The sequence below is a fragment of the Ostrea edulis genome, chromosome 1, assembly GCF_947568905.1.
Source record: "Ostrea edulis chromosome 1, xbOstEdul1.1, whole genome shotgun sequence".
In the NCBI taxonomy this organism is placed as follows: domain Eukaryota; kingdom Metazoa; phylum Mollusca; class Bivalvia; order Ostreida; family Ostreidae; genus Ostrea; species Ostrea edulis.
Window position 1 is genome coordinate 8,739,746 of NC_079164.1, and position 19,595 is coordinate 8,759,340.

At 35.2% G+C, this 19,595-nt stretch overlaps 2 protein-coding genes across 2 annotated transcripts; both read right to left on the bottom strand.

Annotated features, from left to right (window-relative positions):
• Positions 1-515: 515 nt before the first annotated feature.
• On the bottom strand, positions 516-7,637 carry LOC125664212 (coiled-coil domain-containing protein 63-like). The gene is made up of 11 exons (XM_048896890.2): positions 7,420-7,637; positions 6,922-7,084; positions 6,373-6,503; positions 5,629-5,810; positions 5,235-5,416; positions 4,790-4,977; positions 4,252-4,466; positions 3,953-4,121; positions 3,697-3,860; positions 1,894-1,988; positions 516-973 (listed from the first exon to the last, which is right to left on the bottom strand). Exons 2-11 carry the CDS (start codon positions 7,077-7,079, stop codon positions 787-789), a joined length of 1,671 nt encoding a protein of 556 aa, XP_048752847.1. The 5' UTR covers positions 7,080-7,084; positions 7,420-7,637; the 3' UTR covers positions 516-786.
• Positions 7,638-9,124: 1,487 nt separating this feature from the next.
• LOC125664222 (uncharacterized) lies at positions 9,125-19,335 on the bottom strand. Its single transcript, XM_048896907.2, has 6 exons — positions 19,154-19,335; positions 15,902-16,024; positions 15,158-15,304; positions 13,338-13,490; positions 13,014-13,140; positions 9,125-10,853 (listed from the first exon to the last, which is right to left on the bottom strand). Exons 1-6 carry the CDS (start codon positions 19,208-19,210, stop codon positions 10,678-10,680), a joined length of 783 nt encoding a protein of 260 aa, XP_048752864.2. The 5' UTR covers positions 19,211-19,335; the 3' UTR covers positions 9,125-10,677.
• Between the last annotated feature and the right edge of the window lie 260 nt (positions 19,336-19,595).

Consider the following 19,595-nt stretch of genomic DNA (forward strand, 5'->3'; position numbering starts at 1 on the left):
CCAGATTTGTTTCATGTCTTCCGATGGGCAGCCAAAACACAACTGACCATGTTTACCAGTCCTGGCGATGTTTGTTATACGCGAGTGGCCGGACAGTGCCAACAAATGGACAAAGCATGTCCCTCGCCGGCACTTACTCGTGTTACGGCCGTTAACACAGAACATTGCCTGGTTCGTTTCTGGCCCGACTTGTACAGTGCGACATGTTAAAACATATAGACTGCAAAAATACACGGATAGGATATTACACTTTGCGGTCACTCGTACCATTCTTCAAAGGGGATTCTAACGTGCGTGGCATTAATTTAGATGGATAATTATGAATGTACTGTGCGAAAGGTCATCTGAGAAATCGCTCTGTGCGTGTTCACTTGTACTAATCAGTACACTAGAGGACAGTACTTCATTGTTATAGAACACTGCACTAGTGCATACTTGCGGTATATTCATTTGTAGAACACTGCTTTACTATACGCTTCATTTGTGTTACATATGTATCATACGGAATTTCGGCGTAATCAAAATCAACGATTTATTTGTACATATAAAAATACAATGCAGTTATGTATAATACATTCAATTTTTTTTTCTTTTCAAAATTGAACATCAATAGACTGGAGTTATACTTACATTGTATACACAAAAGTGAAACAAGAGTTTGTATAAAAAATTTGGCGACAGAGCCAAATGTTACAGCTATTCGTTCTTATCGTGAGTCCTGACATTTCACTCCAGGTATTCCGTCCCAGTACGGTTCTTATACACAAAGAATGCGTACAAATTTTATCACTTTTTGTCTTTTTTATTCTTCTGCATTTCGCGCGCGTTCGATAGGTCGTACTTGAAGCCGTCCTTTTTGGCGGCAGATTCCCGTTTCCGGACAGTCTTCATCACTTTGTTCTGAAGTTCGTTCCGCGTCAGTGGCCTCGCCTCATCATCACTTGCCTCGCTGCCTTCGCTGTCGTATTCATCCCTACAGAAACGAAATGTCACAGTTTTAAACAGAATGATGAATGGGGTTTTATTCAAACAGTTTGAAAATTTTTTTTGATGTAAGTTAATAGCAAAATCAAGATAACGAAATTACCAGGCAAAGACTGGAGCACAATTTTACAGCACTATTATTGCTATTCAATATATGCAATTTTACCCCTCGTGATTCAAAATAAGTAATATGCAAGTTTTCATTCAATTTTCACATTTTAAACTCATCATTATGATAGGCTTGTATGTTATATCTCATCTAACCCAGGCACCACTGTTAAAATATAAACACTTTTTTATGCTTTACAGATGATTTATCGAACAGAATAGCTCTAAAGCAGAGTATATACGACATGCAGGCTAAATGAATATATATATATATGTATATCTTTAAAACACGCCCCATATACACAACAATGAGAAATACCCGGATGTAGAGAATGCTGTATAGATAGTGAATGTATATTTATACAGATATAACACAATAATTTTAACACTGACATTGTAAGTTATAAGACAATGTGACAAGTAGCCCGTCTTTCCATTATTCACAGCCACAGCCCCACCCGTCACAATACGTACTTTCAGTAATGGCATGTTATTATATTTTCTGATTCAGTTAATTAAGTGCATTCATTATATACATGAAGTAGAATGTTAAAAAAGTAAGTGGGTGAAAAATGAAAATGTGACAGTGGGTAAAGAATTCAAAGCCAGAATTACAGAGCTATCGCAGAGGAAGCAATTTGATCAGATAGCCAACCACCAAAAATTAGGATTCATAATATGTCAAAATTCAGAAAATGGCCCAATCTTAAGTTGATAAACTGAATAGATTTGACATTTTATGAACAAACTAAAAAGTAAACCACACCATAAATAGGTTGTCTACAATTTAATCATAAATACCCAAAGCCGGGCGGATGAATGGGCCATTGTTGTGCAGGTGCCCCAGGCCCTCCCCCTAGTAGACTAGGAGGCTTCTGGGGATATCGATCCTCATCCTGAAAATGTCAAACACAATTCACACAATGATCACAAGAAATTACAGAGAAACACTCTGATTGGATGATGTAGAGAGGTGCTCCGGTGAAGGGTCATTCCAGGAGTGAGAATGAGGCTGAAATAAAATCGTGAGTTAGCGCATGCTCAGACAGCCCGGATACATACCCAATGGACGGAGGAATAACGGGATACTGAGGCTGGGATGCACCTGGACCTGCACCTAGCAACACTGGTTGCTTAGCATCATATCTATCCTGGTCCTATAGGCAAGATGTCAGTTAATCATCCAATTGATTAGTACTACATTGTCTATAACACTCAATAAAAACTCCTCACTTTGTTATCCATATAAAAAGTTTCATTATGACATAAAAGTAATGTGATATGACAGTTATAAAATCAGTGATATATATCACGGGTACATCTATAATAGTTTAGAATCATTTTTGACAAAATCCTGGAATTGTCCTAACAGAGCTAGTTTAATAGCCCGTGGAGCGAAGGGGGGTGGGTGGGCGACCAGAAATGGTTGCATTCCAAAGCTAGGTTAATTGACATTCACTGTAACTTTGATAATTTTAAATGATTTCTTAATGCTGTGTATTTATAACACATCATCTTGTCATACAGTCTACATACTGTAATTGTAATCAGGTCTAAACAATACCTTTATTCTGTCAATCCTGATCATTTTGACATTTAAAAAAATTCATATAACTGGAAAAATCTTTTCTGGACAGATAGTTTTTTGGAAGGACAGAGTAACAAAATACAAACGAGACAATTCCAGTAATTAGGGAGTCATACAGACGAGGTACATGTAATTCCAGTAATTAGGGAGTCTTACAGACGAGGTACATGTAATTCCAGTAATTAGGGAGTCATACACACGAGGTACATGTAATTCCAGTAATTAGGGAGTCATACACACGAGGTACATGTAATTCCAGTAATTAGGGAGTCATACAGACGAGGTACATGTAATTCCAGTAATTAGGGAGTCATACAGACGAGGTACATGTAATTCCAGTAATTAGGGAGTCATACACACGAGGTACATGTAATTCCAGTAATTAGGGAGTCGTACACATGAGGTACATGTAATTCCAGTAATTAGGGAGTCATACAGACGAGGTACATGTAATTCCAGTAATTAGGGAGTCATACAGACGAGGTACATGTAATTCCAGTAATTAGGGAGTCGTACACATGAGGTACATGTAATTCCAGTAATTAGGGAGTCATACAGACGAGGTACATGTAATTCCAGTAATTAGGGAGTCATACAGACGAGGTACATGTAATTCCAGTAATTAGGGTGTAAAAACTTCAAATTAATACATATAGCATATACAGAAATTTACAAAAGTTCAAAATTAAGCTTTTTTTTATATACAGGACGGTCACAATGATATTTAGGTATATTATTAACTTGGTATTGACTTAACTCGATCTGTTTGATATACAGGGAGGTCACAATGATATTTAGATGATTACCTTGGAATTAACATAACTCGATCTGCTTGATATACAGGGAGGTCACAATGATATTTAGGTGTATGATTAACTTGGTATTAACATAACTCGATCTGCTTGATATACAGGGAGGTCACAATGATATTTAGGTGTATGATTAACTTGGTATTGACATAACTCGATCTGTTTGATATACAGGGAGGTCACAATGATATTTAGGTGTATGATTACCTTGGTATTGACATAACTCTGTACTGCCAGCAGTTCATTTGTCCTCTGTTCAATTATTCCCAGATACTGAATCATGTTACTGTCCGTTACGCCTGACTGGGCACCCAACATATCGTCAATTACCGCTCTATCACAGTTAATTTTATTGAACAACGAATCAATACCTGTAAATAAAACAAAAATGAAATAAACTTCTGACTTGTTTATACCTACAAGATATATAAAGTAATGTTAAGGGAAATAACTCTTCCTTTACCCGCTCTAAGCTGATCAAGAATTTTGGAGATTTCCTTGTTCTTTTTGGAGTATTCATCAGCTTCCTGAGAACAAACCAGTTGTTGTTCCTCCAGTTCTTTGAGAATTTTCTTTCTTTGGTCTTCAAGTTCAATGCCTTGTAATTTGAATTTCTCAATTTCATTATTTTTCTGAAATATATTAAAAACAAACCATGAGATACACAAAATGTTTACCATAAACAAAGAAACACTAATATACATATATACACAACTCACCTCATCAATAAAAAACACTAGTATACATATATACACAACTCACCTCATCAATGTGTTCATGAAGCAATTCAATTTCATTATTTTGTTCATTGACAAAGTTGAACAAAGCAAAGTTCTTGTCCTCTGTTTCGATGAACCTCTCCACCAGCAAGTCAAGATCCTCCTCTCCAGTCATTTCCTTGATCCTCTCAAAGGCTGCCTCATATGTTTCCACAGAATCTTCCTGGCTCTCCTTCTTACGCTCTGCTTCCTGGGCCTCTGTTGGTAAAACTCTCAGATAAGACACTTTATCATTGCAAATATCAAAAACATTTCAATTCATAGGTGTATGTATGTTGATTTAGTCTATACATGTACTACAAAAATATTGTTTATTTCTAATTATTGTTCGATTATGAGAGGTTAGAAAACAAAGGCAAAACAAAATCAAAAAAGCAGATTGACCCCATATGAAGTAAAACTCTTTTTCAACTTGCTGACCAGCTACATGTATTCAACTACATGTGTTCAGTTGCATGTGTTCAGTTACATGTATTTAGTTACATGTACATGTATTCAGCTAGATGTCTTCAGCCTCTTACCTTTCTTCTGTCTCCAGGCCACCAGCTGTGGGTCGTCCACTCTCTCCTGACCTTTGATTCCCATGAATTCCCTCAGGTTCCTTTCATGGTCAATAATTCTCAACAGCTCCTTCATCTCAGCATTATGCTGTTGTTGGTCTTTGTCTGCCCTCTCTTTCAAAAGAATCATCTTTGCTTGGGCCTCATCCCTAGAAAGAAAACAAGACACCCGTTCTCAATCAATTTCCAAAGCTGTTAAGGAACAAAGTGTTTGATAGTTGATTAAAATTCCATTTAGATTTATTCATCTCCTATACATGTACATGTTTGATTGTTATTAATGCCCCAGTGGACCCTTGCTTGGCGAATAAACAATTTACACTGTACAAAATTCGAATCTTCAAATGACTCTAAAGAGCAGTATAAATGAATCTGTTTCAAGAATGGCTGATATTGTGATACTCACCTGGCATCATAGGACTGAGTGGATTTCTCAATCAGCTCGCCTTTCTCTTTTCGCAGATTGGACAATTCCTTGTCTAATTTTCGATATAGATTGTCAAATCTGTTTCTTTCCACTCTTAAGCTCTCTATTTCTTCTCTGTACACAGAGTTCTGGGTCAGGATGGCGTTAAATTGTTTCTTGGACTGAAAATTAGAGCGGTATATATGCAGGTGTGTATTTTCCTTCATAACATTTTTGATGTCCTGTAAATTCTAATAAGCCACAGAGGTACTTGTACATTTGATTAAGATATTTTTAAAAAAATACCAAAACACTAATCATATTAAAGAAAATGAATAGAAAATAAACAACTTGGTGATTTGATAAAACTTGAACTGACTGAATGAGAGTTTACCTGATCCAGTCTGTTTTCCAATGTTCTGATGGACTTCTGTGTCTGAACAGTGTGTTGGGAACTCATGTGAACCCCTCCCATGTTCTTGTTCTGATTTCGAATCTTCTTCTCCCACTCACGAATTTGGGCATCTAGATCATTGTGGGCTTGTTTCTCTTCATTTATCTCAGTTTCATAATCCTCTGTAAAATCAAATAATTATCACAATAAAAACTGGAAATGAGATTTATCATAAGTTTAGGATTTCAATGATCTGCCATATCACCTACCTAGACAGCCAAATTAAAAGCTTACTCAGCAAATATGATGGGTTTATGAAGAATTTTCTTTGAAATAAAGATTTGCCGTAAATTTCATAGCTACATGTATGTCTAGAAAAAGGAGTATGACATATTATGCCACATAACAAAAACATTACCCCCCCCCCCCTCCACCCACCCACCAAATTACACAGTTAAGAAGAATACTTATATAATCCATATATTGGGCTTATTCAGTTTAAAAAAAAACACACTAAGAAAATAACAAAATCAAAGACATTAAAAATCTGGAAAAAAATGGAACACCTAGAATTTTAACACTTTGTGATTCGCAAACCAATAACCTCCTTATATGTAGTTTCAGACAATCTATTGCTCCTGAAGTGGTGCAGTTATTACTGCTTGTCCTAGCTGGATCTATTTGTCCATTCAACTTTTGTTAACATGATTGTTATTTGGATATAAACACAATTCTGTCCTATACCTTTAGCCTCTGCTAGAACCACCAGTGTGTCTGTGTTTGTTTCATCCAAGTTCTGGTTAGATCTGCTCTCTGCCAATCTTAACTCCTTTAAGAGTTCTTGTTTCTCTGCTTCAAGCTGGGCTACCTCAGTTCTACAATTCAATGTTTGTTTCAAGTTTAAGTTTCAAGCTTACTTATATATGGTTTTATATTTTCTACAACTCTTCTTCTAGGTTCAACAAATGTTGAAAGTCTAATTCTATTCTGGAGTATTGAAGTTAAGATCGAAGTGCCTAGCATATTGGAAAATATAAATTAACCGCTTTATAAGTTCTGATATTCATAAAAAGTAAGTTCATATACTAACTATGAATAGAGACATGTATATTACCAATATCTAAATTTTAATCTAAAAATAAAGCAAATTATACACCCTTATTTATACATTACAGTGTTATGTAATAATGTAAAGCAGCAACAGAGACTGTTATCGTGAAATTTCATTTGTACATGAATAGTATCAGTTGATCTTGACAATCATTATTAAAGAGCAGCTATATCATGTTATACTTTTGTTTCCTGATGATGTTCTGTGACTCCTCTGTATAGGCAGCTCGGTCCCCCTCCATCAGGCGGTACTGCCTCTGGAGCTTGACCAGCTCCTGTTCCTGGAGTCCCTCCATGTCAGCATCGCTGGTGTCCGAGCGGGCAGAGCGTGGGCGCGGCATCTTTTCTATAAAACCAAGTGTTGAATTAAAAAAAAACCAAATAAGCAGTGGTTTTATTTTTGATGCAGATAAAAAATTCAGAACAATATTTTGACTTCAAAATTGTCACTACAAGCTTGAATAAAACGCGATCTGTTTGAAGCAAACAACAGGTAGGAGTGATGATTACCCCCCCCCCCCCCCCCCCCCCCCTTCCCTTAGATAGCCAATATATTCTGCATATTTAATGCAATTAGTTATGAATCACTTCTCTTGCCTCTTGTAGGCCCTTAATTGAAAAATAAAGATTATGTTTGTAATGAGTGAATCGGTATTAAACCAGTAAAAGGATAATGTTTACCTTTCTTGTTTGTCAACGAGAACCTGCTGTTATGGCTGTCATATGAGTCTTCGTTGCTAAGGAGATAAGCCGGAAATCGAAAAGAAAGATAACTCGATCGATCATATATTATTCTAAACAACTCGTACTATGTTAACTCGTATATTCGGTAAGTCTTTCTGTTCTCCCGAAATCCAATTTATATAATATCAGAATTCATTTCAAAACCCAAATCATGAATAAACCACCAAAAAAAAAAAAATAATAATAATAATAATTAAAAGACATCCAATGAAATCCAATCTGTCTGAATTCTGCTCAAATACCCCAGTCCAGTTTGGAGTTTTTAGTTGCTAAAATTGGTTTTTATTTTTGAGAAACATCATTGGGATTATGAGAGCTAGTTTTTTGTTGTTTTTCTTTTTCTGGAGTTATATCAAGCAGTGTGTCTTTAAAAGGCTCATAGCTTGCAATCTAAGCCTGAACAAGTTAAAAATCATACATAGGCGTGACCCTCACAGTGGAATTCAAACTGTTTTTAGTGAGTTTGTGTTTGGTTCAAAGAAACCAAGAATTATAAATCCTCAGAACATTATCAGTAAAGTTGTTGAATATTTGAACTCTTCTTCACAAGTATTTTCAAGAAACAAAATTATTTGTACATGAGCTGTAGTTGCTAGAATCTACACATATGTTACACTATATTTATTTTTTCTACAAGTATGAGATAGCATGTAGGTATTTTTATGTATGATGTGATTGATAGCCAAACAAAAAAAGAATAACACACACACCAAAAAAAATTGTGAGAAAAAGGAAGGGGTGGGGTTTTGCATTTGGGGGTATATGTGCTCTGTAGCACATAGTATAAAAATAAACCCGCAAAGACATGTCTAATATGGGTTTTTTAGTTAGAATTGTTAGTTATTTAAATGAAAAAAAATTTTGATTGACAGAAATTTCTAATAGTATTTACCTACCTTAAAGCTATTCAAAAAAATGTAAATTGTCCTTTTAAAAATAATATATCACTTGATTTTCCGATCAACATAAAACATACATCCATCATTCAATTTCTCCCCCTAAATACTGGTAATGCACCAGTCTTCAGGGAAGCTCAATATCTGACCAAAGACGGTGTTTTTCGCAATAAATTCATGTTCAAAATGTCACTCCAGTAATAATCATGCAACCAAACCAAAGATGGAGCATTCCATGCTGGTTTTCAAGAGAAATAGAAATCTTTGAAAATCTAGACTTTGCAGGGAATCATCACACTCCAACAAGCTAAGATTCTGTTACTGATCTCAGGTTCGATCTCTTCATTACCAGAAGTGTATACCCAAATGGTACTTAAAAACATGTCCTATAAAAAGCATGATCTAGAGACAGATTACTCAAATTAAAACTCTTGAAATAACTTATTCCAACCAATCATTATATGTCCCATCATCGCAAGCCACAGCTTTTGTCTCCGTTTACACTACATAAAATTTAGGGTACCCGGTAGGTAATTGAACCAGACTCGGTAACCATGGTTTGCGATGATGTCATTGTCCATAAGCTACGTCATCTTGACAAATAATCTTGATATTGCAGTAAGTGAACTTTCAAACACCGGAAACACAAACCAGCAGTATATTAGGACTATAAACTTTTAACAATACTACATTGTAGCAATCAATTTACACACACATCTTGTTAGTGCAAGAAACATGTCAACAAATTTTAGATCTGAAACTTTTTAATCACTTGTGTACATACCTATGAATTTGTTACTAAAACAGCAAGTTAAAAAAAAAAGGAAAAAGAAATATGCAAGTATATATGACAAATGTAAAGTGACTCATGATCAATCACACATTCTAATAGACACATTCTACAAACAGAAAGAATCTTAAGATTGAACATAAGTGATGTGCTTTCTTTGATTGTTAAAACTGTCCCTGTAGGGACCCGCCACTGGTCTTAGGGACTCACAGCCATATTTAAATTAAAATACATATACATATATATATATAAAATAGTTTAATTTTCTGGAAAAAAGGTATATGAAAAAAATTTAAAAACAAAAGTAGAAGTGCTTGTTAGTATACACAATATTCCTGGCATCAGCTGTTATGTATGATCACAGATGGGTCACTTTTAATGGTCAAATTATCCTTGTACAACCATTAGTTGTAATATTGAAGTTGAAAAGACAATGACAAATCTCCATGTTAACTAGACACCTTGTTCTACCACTAGTCTTTCCTTGGTCCCAGACTACATACACCGATTCCTTACATGTGTAATCCATGCATTCTTCCTAAAATGAGAATTAGCTTTAACAAAATTTCTTTGCTCCTGAAATACTTTTGCCACATGCAAAATGCAGTTTTGATATAAATTTGTGTACGTCGTAATTGATGACATATTTTGCTATTGCCTTGGAGTGTATGCCAAATACAGATCCTTATACAGCTTAACATATTGTATTGACGCATTCTCATCTACTTTTACATTCCATCATGTAGTACAACACGCATTAAAACTAAACCGAGAACATCCTAAATAAACATTCAACATAAATATATTTCTAATCAAAAAATATCTGGACTATGCTACCATGGAGTTAGAAAAGCAATATACATAAACTTTATCGTGTACAACACACACAGAACAATACATAGTGTAGTCTTCATAATGGAACTAATATCACTACAAACACACACAAATTGATAGACTCTTTCATTACAGTATTTTCTGTTCCGTGAAGAAATTATATAAATTAAGTTCAATAGAGTGAATGAATAAATTTTTGTAACATTCTGTTAATGAGGAAACACACTGTCCTTTTATTGTCATTCAACCATGTCTGATTGTGATATGAAATATTCTCACACAGCTTCAAATATTCAATGGCAGTATTAGCTTGTGAAACTGATAGTTGATAAATATCTAAAAGATGTCTGTACTGTCACTTTAAGTATAGACTGCATAAAAACCAAATTTAAAAAATATATATCTAAACTTACAAAATTTTTACAAAATCTATCTTCATCAAAAACGTTTTTGATTACTAAACTTTTATATTCAAAACAATGAAAAAAAATGAACACACAATCACTAACAGAAGAGAAGTGGAGAGGTTGTATCGCTATCAAACTGTGAAAGGGAGAGAGATGCTGCCATAATTTTAACAGTCTGCCAACAACAATAGAAATCTCCACCATGAGGCCTATATACAATGACATCATGACCGGTCCTTTGTTAGAAGTGAAGCAGTATTCTGATTGGTTAGTCCTCCTCGCTGGAATCTCCCGATGTTTTAGCTTTCTTTGATCGTTTTAGGTATTCTTTCCCTGCAGCAGCTGTGGTCTGCATCGTTCCTGCCCTCTTCATGGCAGGTTTCTTGTTGGCAGAGCGCAATTTTCTCCCCTCATTTACATTGATCTCCGGAACAACATACTTGGCTACAATCACATTTAAAATACATTTATATAGCATCTTATTTGTAACACTGCTTAACATTTAAAAGGTACATGTATACGTGTCCAATCTTTTGTTCAAATCCAATGTTGCAAAATATTCCTACTTCTCAAGTTAATTGTATATAGTCACATATACCATGTATACGCGGAATATTTAGCAAGACACAAATTCAGCAATTTTTCCATAAAATTGGTCTGTATATTTAGCGAAAGCTAATTTTAGCGACTTTGTGATTCCAAGAGCGGTAACCATCCCCTCTGATATGGAATAAATTGTTAACGCTGTACAATATTAGCCTTTTCATCACTCGCTTATAATGCCAAAATGAAATCCTCCCTAAAAATTCTGCTTATATGGTATGAATATCTTCTGATTTTTATGAAAACACAACAAGTTCAAAATTCTAGTTTTGTAATTTGAAATTTGCAGTAAGTAAATGCATAATTAGTTAGTTTGTAAAATGTTCTACATAAAATATATGAAAAAAACATTATTAACGTGCGAGCATTCTGTTAGCTGCAATAATGTAGCCCTCTCAGATTTTTTTAAAACCTCCCCACCCCCTCAAAAAAATATTGCAGCTAGTATGATTGTACTCTGTAAAGTTCAATGTGATTGCTATAAATTTGTACTTTACAACGTGCATGCATTGTGATACATAATTTTATAATGCTTAAAAGAACATGGACACTATTTGAGATGAAAATTTTCAAATTAAAATTTCTTGTTCCAATTTTAATGATTATAATGCTTATCTAAGGTATTTCTAATGGTCAGCAAAAATTTGAATGTCAGTTGTTGAGGTACATGGGAGATACCAAACTCACAATTCTTTATCATGTATACAAGGCTTGTGCCATGTTTTTGTTTACATAGGTTAGATATACTAGTGAAAGTTTCGCTTAAAGCAGAATTTATTTCAATTTACAAGTTCAATCTGAATACAGTTGAATACTTTCTAGTGTTTGGCACATCTCATTTTGTTTTAAACATGCTGTTTTCTATTAAGCAATCTATATATAAACAAACACATGGCACGAGCCTTGTTTACATAACAAAGAATTGTGAGTACTGCATCTCATTTGTAACCCAACAACTGATGTTCTAATATTACATTAGTTGACCATTAGAAATAAACATTGTAAACAATAAAAATGGAAAAAAATGTGAAAACTTTCAGCTGAAGCTCTTTAAATTGTTTGAAGCAAAATGTTGCATGAAAAACAATAATTGGTATATATATTCTAAAGCTGTACCTCACTATCATGAAGGTATATTCCCATACAAATGTTGAAATTATATGTAACAAATTACGGATGCACTTACATTGCAAGTGTAAAGCACATAACTGATTTTCCATTTTACTTTTATACATGTACAGTATATACAAATACTTAAAAGTAAATATATATCAATAATCAAGATTTTTTGTTTCCAATCGAACATTGTTACTGCATCTATAATGACAATATTTAATGCAACACAGACTACCTCATCTCAGATACAGAACAGCTCAAAATCTCAAGTTCATTCTGGACTAATTTAACTCACGAATATCTTTGGTTGGCCTGATTTGTATAATGTATGTATTGAGAGTGTGCCTTCTTTACACAACTTTTCGGAAAGAAAACAATGGTGTTTGTGAGTTTTGAAATCAATTTCATTGACTGTAGATATAGGAATAAGAATGTATCTGACTAAACTCACTATACTTGAACATGTGTAAAACACTAAAGGGTAATTAGAAATGGACAGATCGATCCAAGAATTGCTGGAAAAATGGCACATACTATGCTAATAAGACAATCACCTGGTCAGCACTCGACTCGTTTCGGAAAGAAAGAGTGTAAAAAAGATAAACTGCATTTTGAAACTATTTTCATTTAGGTCTTTAGTTTTTTTGTATGTATAATTAATAGAGATTTTTGTTTCATTCTATTCATAGAATACTGTAGAACTGATATCTTTCCTAGAATCTAACATAACAATTAAAACACATGTACCTTTAAACCAAAATATAGATGAATCATGATAGATTATCCAAACAAATTATGTATTCAGATGCATTATTCCACATAGAACAAATGAAGCATTAATAAATTGGAATTTGAACCCTTTCGTTTTCCATAGTTTTCTCCTACCTTCTTCGATAGCCTTGTTAATTGTACTAAATCGTTTGAGGGCACCGGGTTTGGATTTTTTGCTGAGTTTCGTTTCTGCTCTTGTATCACCTAGTTTTTCTTTCCCTAGAACTCGTTCCTTGGCTTCCTGGGAAAAAAAATTCAAGCATACAGCTTTAAAGTTCATAACAACAATAGTGATTTACATTTTCTAAAGTGCAAATTCATTTACATTTTGCCATGAAAATGCAGTTTTAACAAAATGGTAAAATCCACTGTGTTCACCTGTCCCATTGACTATCATTGTACGAGTTACATGAGGAACTCTCACAGAACAATACAAACCTTTGCAGTTGCAGCCATTGTGCCTTGTTTCTGAATTCTAACTTTCTTTGGTGTGGACGGAGCCTCTTTTGAGATTTCCTCGATTTTCTTCTGTTGTCCCCTAGTCATGGCATCTGCATCAGGTTTGTCAGCCCCCAGTAACTGTTCTGCTTCCTACAATGGTTTTACTGGAGTGTTAAATTTACAAATAACCAGGAAGATTATAGATTATTATAAAACGGTCCGTTTTTAGTTTGCAAAACCGTGTCATTGATTCAGTAGAAGATTGGACACTTATTTACCATATAATTAACACTTATTAATTACTAACATCTGATCTTACCTCCCATCGTATTGATTGAACAACTATCACATTATATTTCTATCAGTACAACCCTATACCTAGAAAACATACAGTAGTATATGACTCGCTGTACTACAAAATCTTATCCACATTCAACATCCATACCTGTCTACAAAATCTTATCCACATTCAACATCCCTACCTGTCTACAAAATATTATCTACATTCAACATCCCTACCTGTCTACAAAATATTATCTACATTCAACATCCCTACCTGTCTACAAAATCTTATCCACATTCAACATCCCTACCTGTACTACAAAATCTTATCCACATTCAACATCCCTACCTGTCTACAAAATATTATCTACATTCAACATCCCTACCTGTCTACAAAATCTTATCCACATTCAACATCCATACCTGTCTACAAAATATTATCTACATTCAACATCCCTACCTGTCTACAAAATATTATCTACATTCAACATCCCTACCTGTCTACAAAATCTTATCCACATTCTACATCCATACCTGTACTACAAAATCTTATCCACATTCAATATCCCTACCTGTACTACAAAATCTTATCCACATTCAACATCCCTACCTGTCTACAAAATCTTATCCACATTTAACATTCCTACCTGTCTACAAAATCTTATTCACATTCAACATCCCTACCTGTCTACAAAAACTTATCCACATTCAACATCCCTACCTGTCTACAAAATCTTATCCACATTCAACATCCCTACCTGTCTACAAAATCTTATCCACATTCAACATTCCTACCTGTCTACAAAATCTTATCCACATTCAACATCCCTACCTGTGCTACAAAATCTTATCCACATTCAACATTCCTACCTGTCTACAAAATCTTATCCACATTCAACATCCCTACCTGTCTACAAAATCTTATCCACATTCAACATCCCTACCTGTCTACAAAATCTTATCCACATTCAACATCCCTACCTGTACTACAAAATCTTATTCACATTCAACATCCCTACCTGTCTACAAAAACTTATCCACATTCAACATCCCTACCTGTCTACAAAATCTAATCCACATTCAACATCCCTACCTGTCTACAAAATATTATCCACATTCAACATCCCTACCTGTACTACAAAATCTTATCCACATTCAATATCCCTACCTGTACTACAAAATCTTATCTACATTCAACATCCCTACCTGTCTACAAAATCTTATCCACATTCAACATCCCTACCTGTACTACAAAGTCTTATCCACATCCTAAAGACCATGTATGCTTGAGGAATTTTACGATACTGTAAAAGTTGTTATTTTCGAGTGGGGGTAATTATGCGGTCAGGTAAAAAGCGTATAAATTTCCCCCACGCGTATAATTATAAATATTTGATATGCTACATATTACATTTACTTACTGCGTATTTCCCCCCTAATGTTGGACGTGAAAAAACGCATACTTAACCCCCAGCGTAAATAACCACTTCCACAGTATATAAAACCTGTTGTACATTACACCCCCCCCCCTGTACCTTTGCTGTCCCAATCATGGTGACTCCTTTAGCCAGTCGACCTTTCCTAGCGGGTTTCTCCTCCTTAATATCTTCTATTTTCTGTTGTTGTCCCCTAGTCTTGGCGTCTTCATCTGGTTTGTCCTTACCCAACAACTGTTCAGCCTCCTAAAAATAGTGACCAGTCCATTAAATAGTGACCAGTCCATAAAAATAGTGACCAGTCCATTAAATAGTGACCAGTCCATTAAATAGTGACCAGTCCATAAAAATAAGTTATAATCGCACTTAACAATCTGAGACCGTAGCCATTTGATGTGGGGAAAGGAGCAATGTTTGTTCAAAATAGGGAATTCCTATCCATTTATTCACGAATCAGCATTCAAATTAAAGGTAATTAAAGATCTGAAAGATGTGTTTCATCTGTCTTTACTAAAGTTTACAACTGGGAAAAGCACACACCATTTTTTGGGAAATGTGACACTTTACACAATGGGCCTTCTACTGAACCCAATTCTAGAAAATTATTTTTTTTTCTAAGTATACATCTGGTGTGTAATATCTGCCTGTTTCAATAATTGGTAAATATTAAAGCACTAATTTTTACGGTAATTTTGTTAGCTGTAACAATTTGGTACATAGGTATACCTGAAACACACCCAATTCTCATTTTTGAGACATTTACAGTTTTCTAGAAGTCCAGCTACGAGATATTTCATTTAAATAATACAGCTCTAGACCTCAAATACCACTTATAATATTTACCTTGGCAGTGACTGCCATTGTGCCGTCTCTTTTCAGGGAGTTTGGTACAGGCTCCGGGTCCTTCAATCCCTGCATTTCCAGTAACTTTGTTTTACCCTCGGATTCAAGGTAACCAATTCCTTCCTGAAAAAGGTAGTCAGTCACTTCATCTCTCAACAAGAGGCCCATGGGCCTAGAATCGCTCTTCTGATACATTGTAGAACAGGCAAAAACTCTCACTAACCAAGATTCATCAATTAACAGGGTTTTAACACACCGTGACCTACTTTTGGTCGACACACTAAAGACTCAAGATGCATCAACTGACAAGTCAAATAGTATTCAAATATAGCTGTCAAATTCCAAAAGAAAGCCACAGTGACCTACTTTTTGGTCGACACACTCCAAAGACTCAAGATGCATCAACTTACAAAGTTTGATAATTGAAGTCAAATAGTAATCACACGGTTTGTGTAGCTCAGTACTATTTACAGAAATGACTTGACGTATAAGTCATCTTACTATTCCTTTAACATTTCAAAGGCTACATGGCTAGATTGAATTTGATTACTTTCCGTTTCATAAATGATAACATAAATCGTCAGTACTCAGCCCCAACAATTTCTTGTGTTTATCATCTCACCGCATTTAGAGCCGAATCCCCTACTAACAGTGTTTATCAACTCGCATGTGAGAATTTAGAGCCGCATCCCCTACTAACAGTGTTTATCAACTCACATGTGAGAATTTAGAGCCGCATCCCCTACTAACAGTGTTTATCAACACGCATGTGAGAATTTAGAGCCGCATCCCCTACTCACAATGTTTATCAACTCGCATGTGAGAATTTAGAGCCGCATCCCCTACTAACAGTGTTTATCAACTCGCATGTGAGAATTTAGAGCCACATCCCCTACTAACAGTGTTTATCAACACGCATGTGAGAATTTAGAGCCGCATCCCCTACTAACAGTGTTTATCAACTCGCATGTGAGAATTTAGAGCCGCATCCCCTACTAACAGTGTTTATCAACTCGCATGTGAGAATTTAGAGCCACATCCCCTACTAACAGTGTTTATCAACTCGCATGTGAGAATTTAGAGCCACATCCCCTACTAACAGTGTTTATCAACTCGCATGTGAGAATTTAGAGCCACATCCCCCATATATACTAACAATGCTTATTATCTTGTCACATTGCAAACACAGTACTTTACTCTTAACAGACTAAACACTTTGACCAAGTTATGCTTAGATTCCCAAGCTTTGATGTAAAAACAGTGATGATTCATTCAAACCACAGGTTTTATGGCCATGTGCTTTCTTGCTAACAAAAAACCACCCAAAGTCACAGAAACGCTTCACATATTTACAAAACCAAGAGTTTATTCAAGCATCCGTATCAAAAACAATTTTCTAAGCCTTAACTCATACCAAAACATAATGCATGTAAAGAAGAATCAACAGGATTTTCTTATTTTTATTTTTAAATTTATGCAGAATCCAAACACCATAAAAAGAATCCAAGCACTTTTAAAAATTCAAATTTAAGCATTTGTTCATGTTTTTGTTGTGTTTATGCATCTTCAAGCACTTTTCAGGGACTAGGTTGAAATTCAAGCACTTTTAAAATGGTCTACACGAACCCTGCATCACCAACACATATAATGCTTCAATAAGACACTGTGAAGTGCAACAGGACATCTGAAGGGCAGCTGAATCAGGAAGACAGTCAGTTCCAGGGGCTGGTCATGGCACCAAATGTAACAGGAAGGGAGAAAATGCAATGGACCAGACCGGGACTTGAACCCGGGCCCCCTGAACCTCTATTCAGGTGCTCTACCAACTGAGCTATCTGGCCACTGGCGATCGAACCCGTTTGACTACTTACACAAGTGACAAAACTAAGACAAACATTCCAGGTATAAATAGATGTAAAAAGCTAATCCACTTTATAATCAGGGTATTACCATCTCAATACTGCAATAAAAATGTATGTTAGGCCTTACACCTATATTTTTCAAAATTTTGCTTAATAGTTTTTTGTGTAGAGATGAAAGATTTAAGTTTATTTCCCCACTTTCAAGATAGCATGGACACCTGTAAATACAACATTCTATAATTCTGTCATACAGAACATCTAATATCCATGCACAAGTCTACCATCTAAAGTTTTCATGTAAGGTGTCCTACCTATTGTTATACAAATACTAAACAAATCAGTAAACTGACTCTAAAAACAGGAATATAGAGAATACTAAGGGTTGTATAACTACTGGTATGTATATTGTATCGTAAATATATCACGTTTAATTGTTAAAATTGTATATTCCCCCTGAGGGGGCCCTACTAATATAAATAACTTACTTACATCAGTTAGAGTCCCGATCCCTACCCCTACCCCCCTTCACCTGGATCTATCCATTATCTCTTTATATAAATGAACAGTTCTCAACATAAATAGGGTTAATACATGTGTGATTATTTCTATCATATACTGTATATAAACAATTCATGGACAGCATTTTATTTACCACTTTTGTGGAATATTCCACTTTTAACACCTTTCACTATCTAAAACTATGTCTAAAAACTTGTAAAAACATTTGAAATCACTAAAGGTAAGCAACCTAACTGAATACATTGTGCTAACATGCTACTTATTGTGCTTTGTGTGAATTATGTATGCATTAGTAACAAACTAAGTTATGAAAAGTCCTTGACTATGACCACGCCAAATGCAGAAAAGTGCATTCAAGTCATAACTTGAAAAATGTCAACCACCCTTCTTTTCCGCCCCGCCCCCCGAGAAGTCAAAATTAAGAACTTTGCTTACTTATTAACTTTCATGTTAAAAACGACACTTTCAGCCCACTGACATGTGATCGAAAATTGTACATTAACTAACTACATTTTATTGTTGTTGCACACCAGTTCTAGCAGTCTAAAATGAGTTATGTTTCTTTGTAATGACAGAAACATAAAGCCGGTTTTTTCTCGATCGTTCAGGATCGGCCATTTTGGATATCATTAAATACTTTCGCGAATTTACTCAGACTGAAAGATTGACGGGAGATCTAAACTTAATATAACATACTTATGTTCTCAACAAATATGAACCGATTGAAATTATCGTCTGTCACTATCTTAGAATTCTGCAATTATTGCAAACTGTAACTGGTAGCGTCGTATCAACAGAGCAATATCCATGCAACTCGCCCTTCACTTCGAATCGAAAATATACATCATAGGAGCCATGATTGCTTATTTACCTTTGCAGTCACCTGCATCGTACCATCACGATGGAGGGAAGGTTTTGCCTCTGCCATTTTGAGGTAAAATTACAGCTAAAAAGACTGAAATGATCGAGGTAGAAACCGACTCCTGACCACGAGGAAACACCGACTCAGCAATTGCAAGCGTTATCACGTGACCTCATTGCTGTCAATTCATTGGATCGTGATGTCGAGGTAAACAAGGAAGCGGGGAAAATGAAAACAAATGCACGTGTTCTATTTGGACACTTCTGTCAGTTGAAATTTTATTCGCTATAACGATTAATTTGACAGAAATGAGATTTAGTATCAAGATAAATGGTGTCTGTTAGTTTGTACATGTATATAACTAAATAATATTGAAGTAGAAAGGGAGAAAATGCAACGGGCGCGGACCAGCCCGGGCCCTCTGAATCATTTATTATTCAACACTATCGAA

Coding starts and splice junctions, on each gene's coding strand:
- LOC125664212 (XM_048896890.2), bottom strand. CDS start 7,079: ATGCCGCGCCCACGCTCTGCCCGCTCGGACACCAGCGATGCTGACATG. Junction 5,811..6,372: donor GGTTCTAGCAGAGGCTAAAG/GTATAGGACAGA, acceptor TTGATTTTACAG/AGGATTATGAAACTGAGATA. Junction 1,989..3,696: donor AGAGTTATGTCAATACCAAG/GTAATCATACAC, acceptor TGACATTTTCAG/GATGAGGATCGATATCCCCA.
- LOC125664222 (XM_048896907.2), bottom strand. CDS start 19,210: ATGGCAGAGGCAAAACCTTCCCTCCATCGTGATGGTACGATGCAGGTG. Junction 16,025..19,153: donor CGATGCAGGTGACTGCAAAG/GTAAATAAGCAA, acceptor TACCTTTTTCAG/GAAGGAATTGGTTACCTTGA. Junction 13,141..13,337: donor CAATGGCTGCAACTGCAAAG/GTTTGTATTGTT, acceptor TTTTTTTCCCAG/GAAGCCAAGGAACGAGTTCT.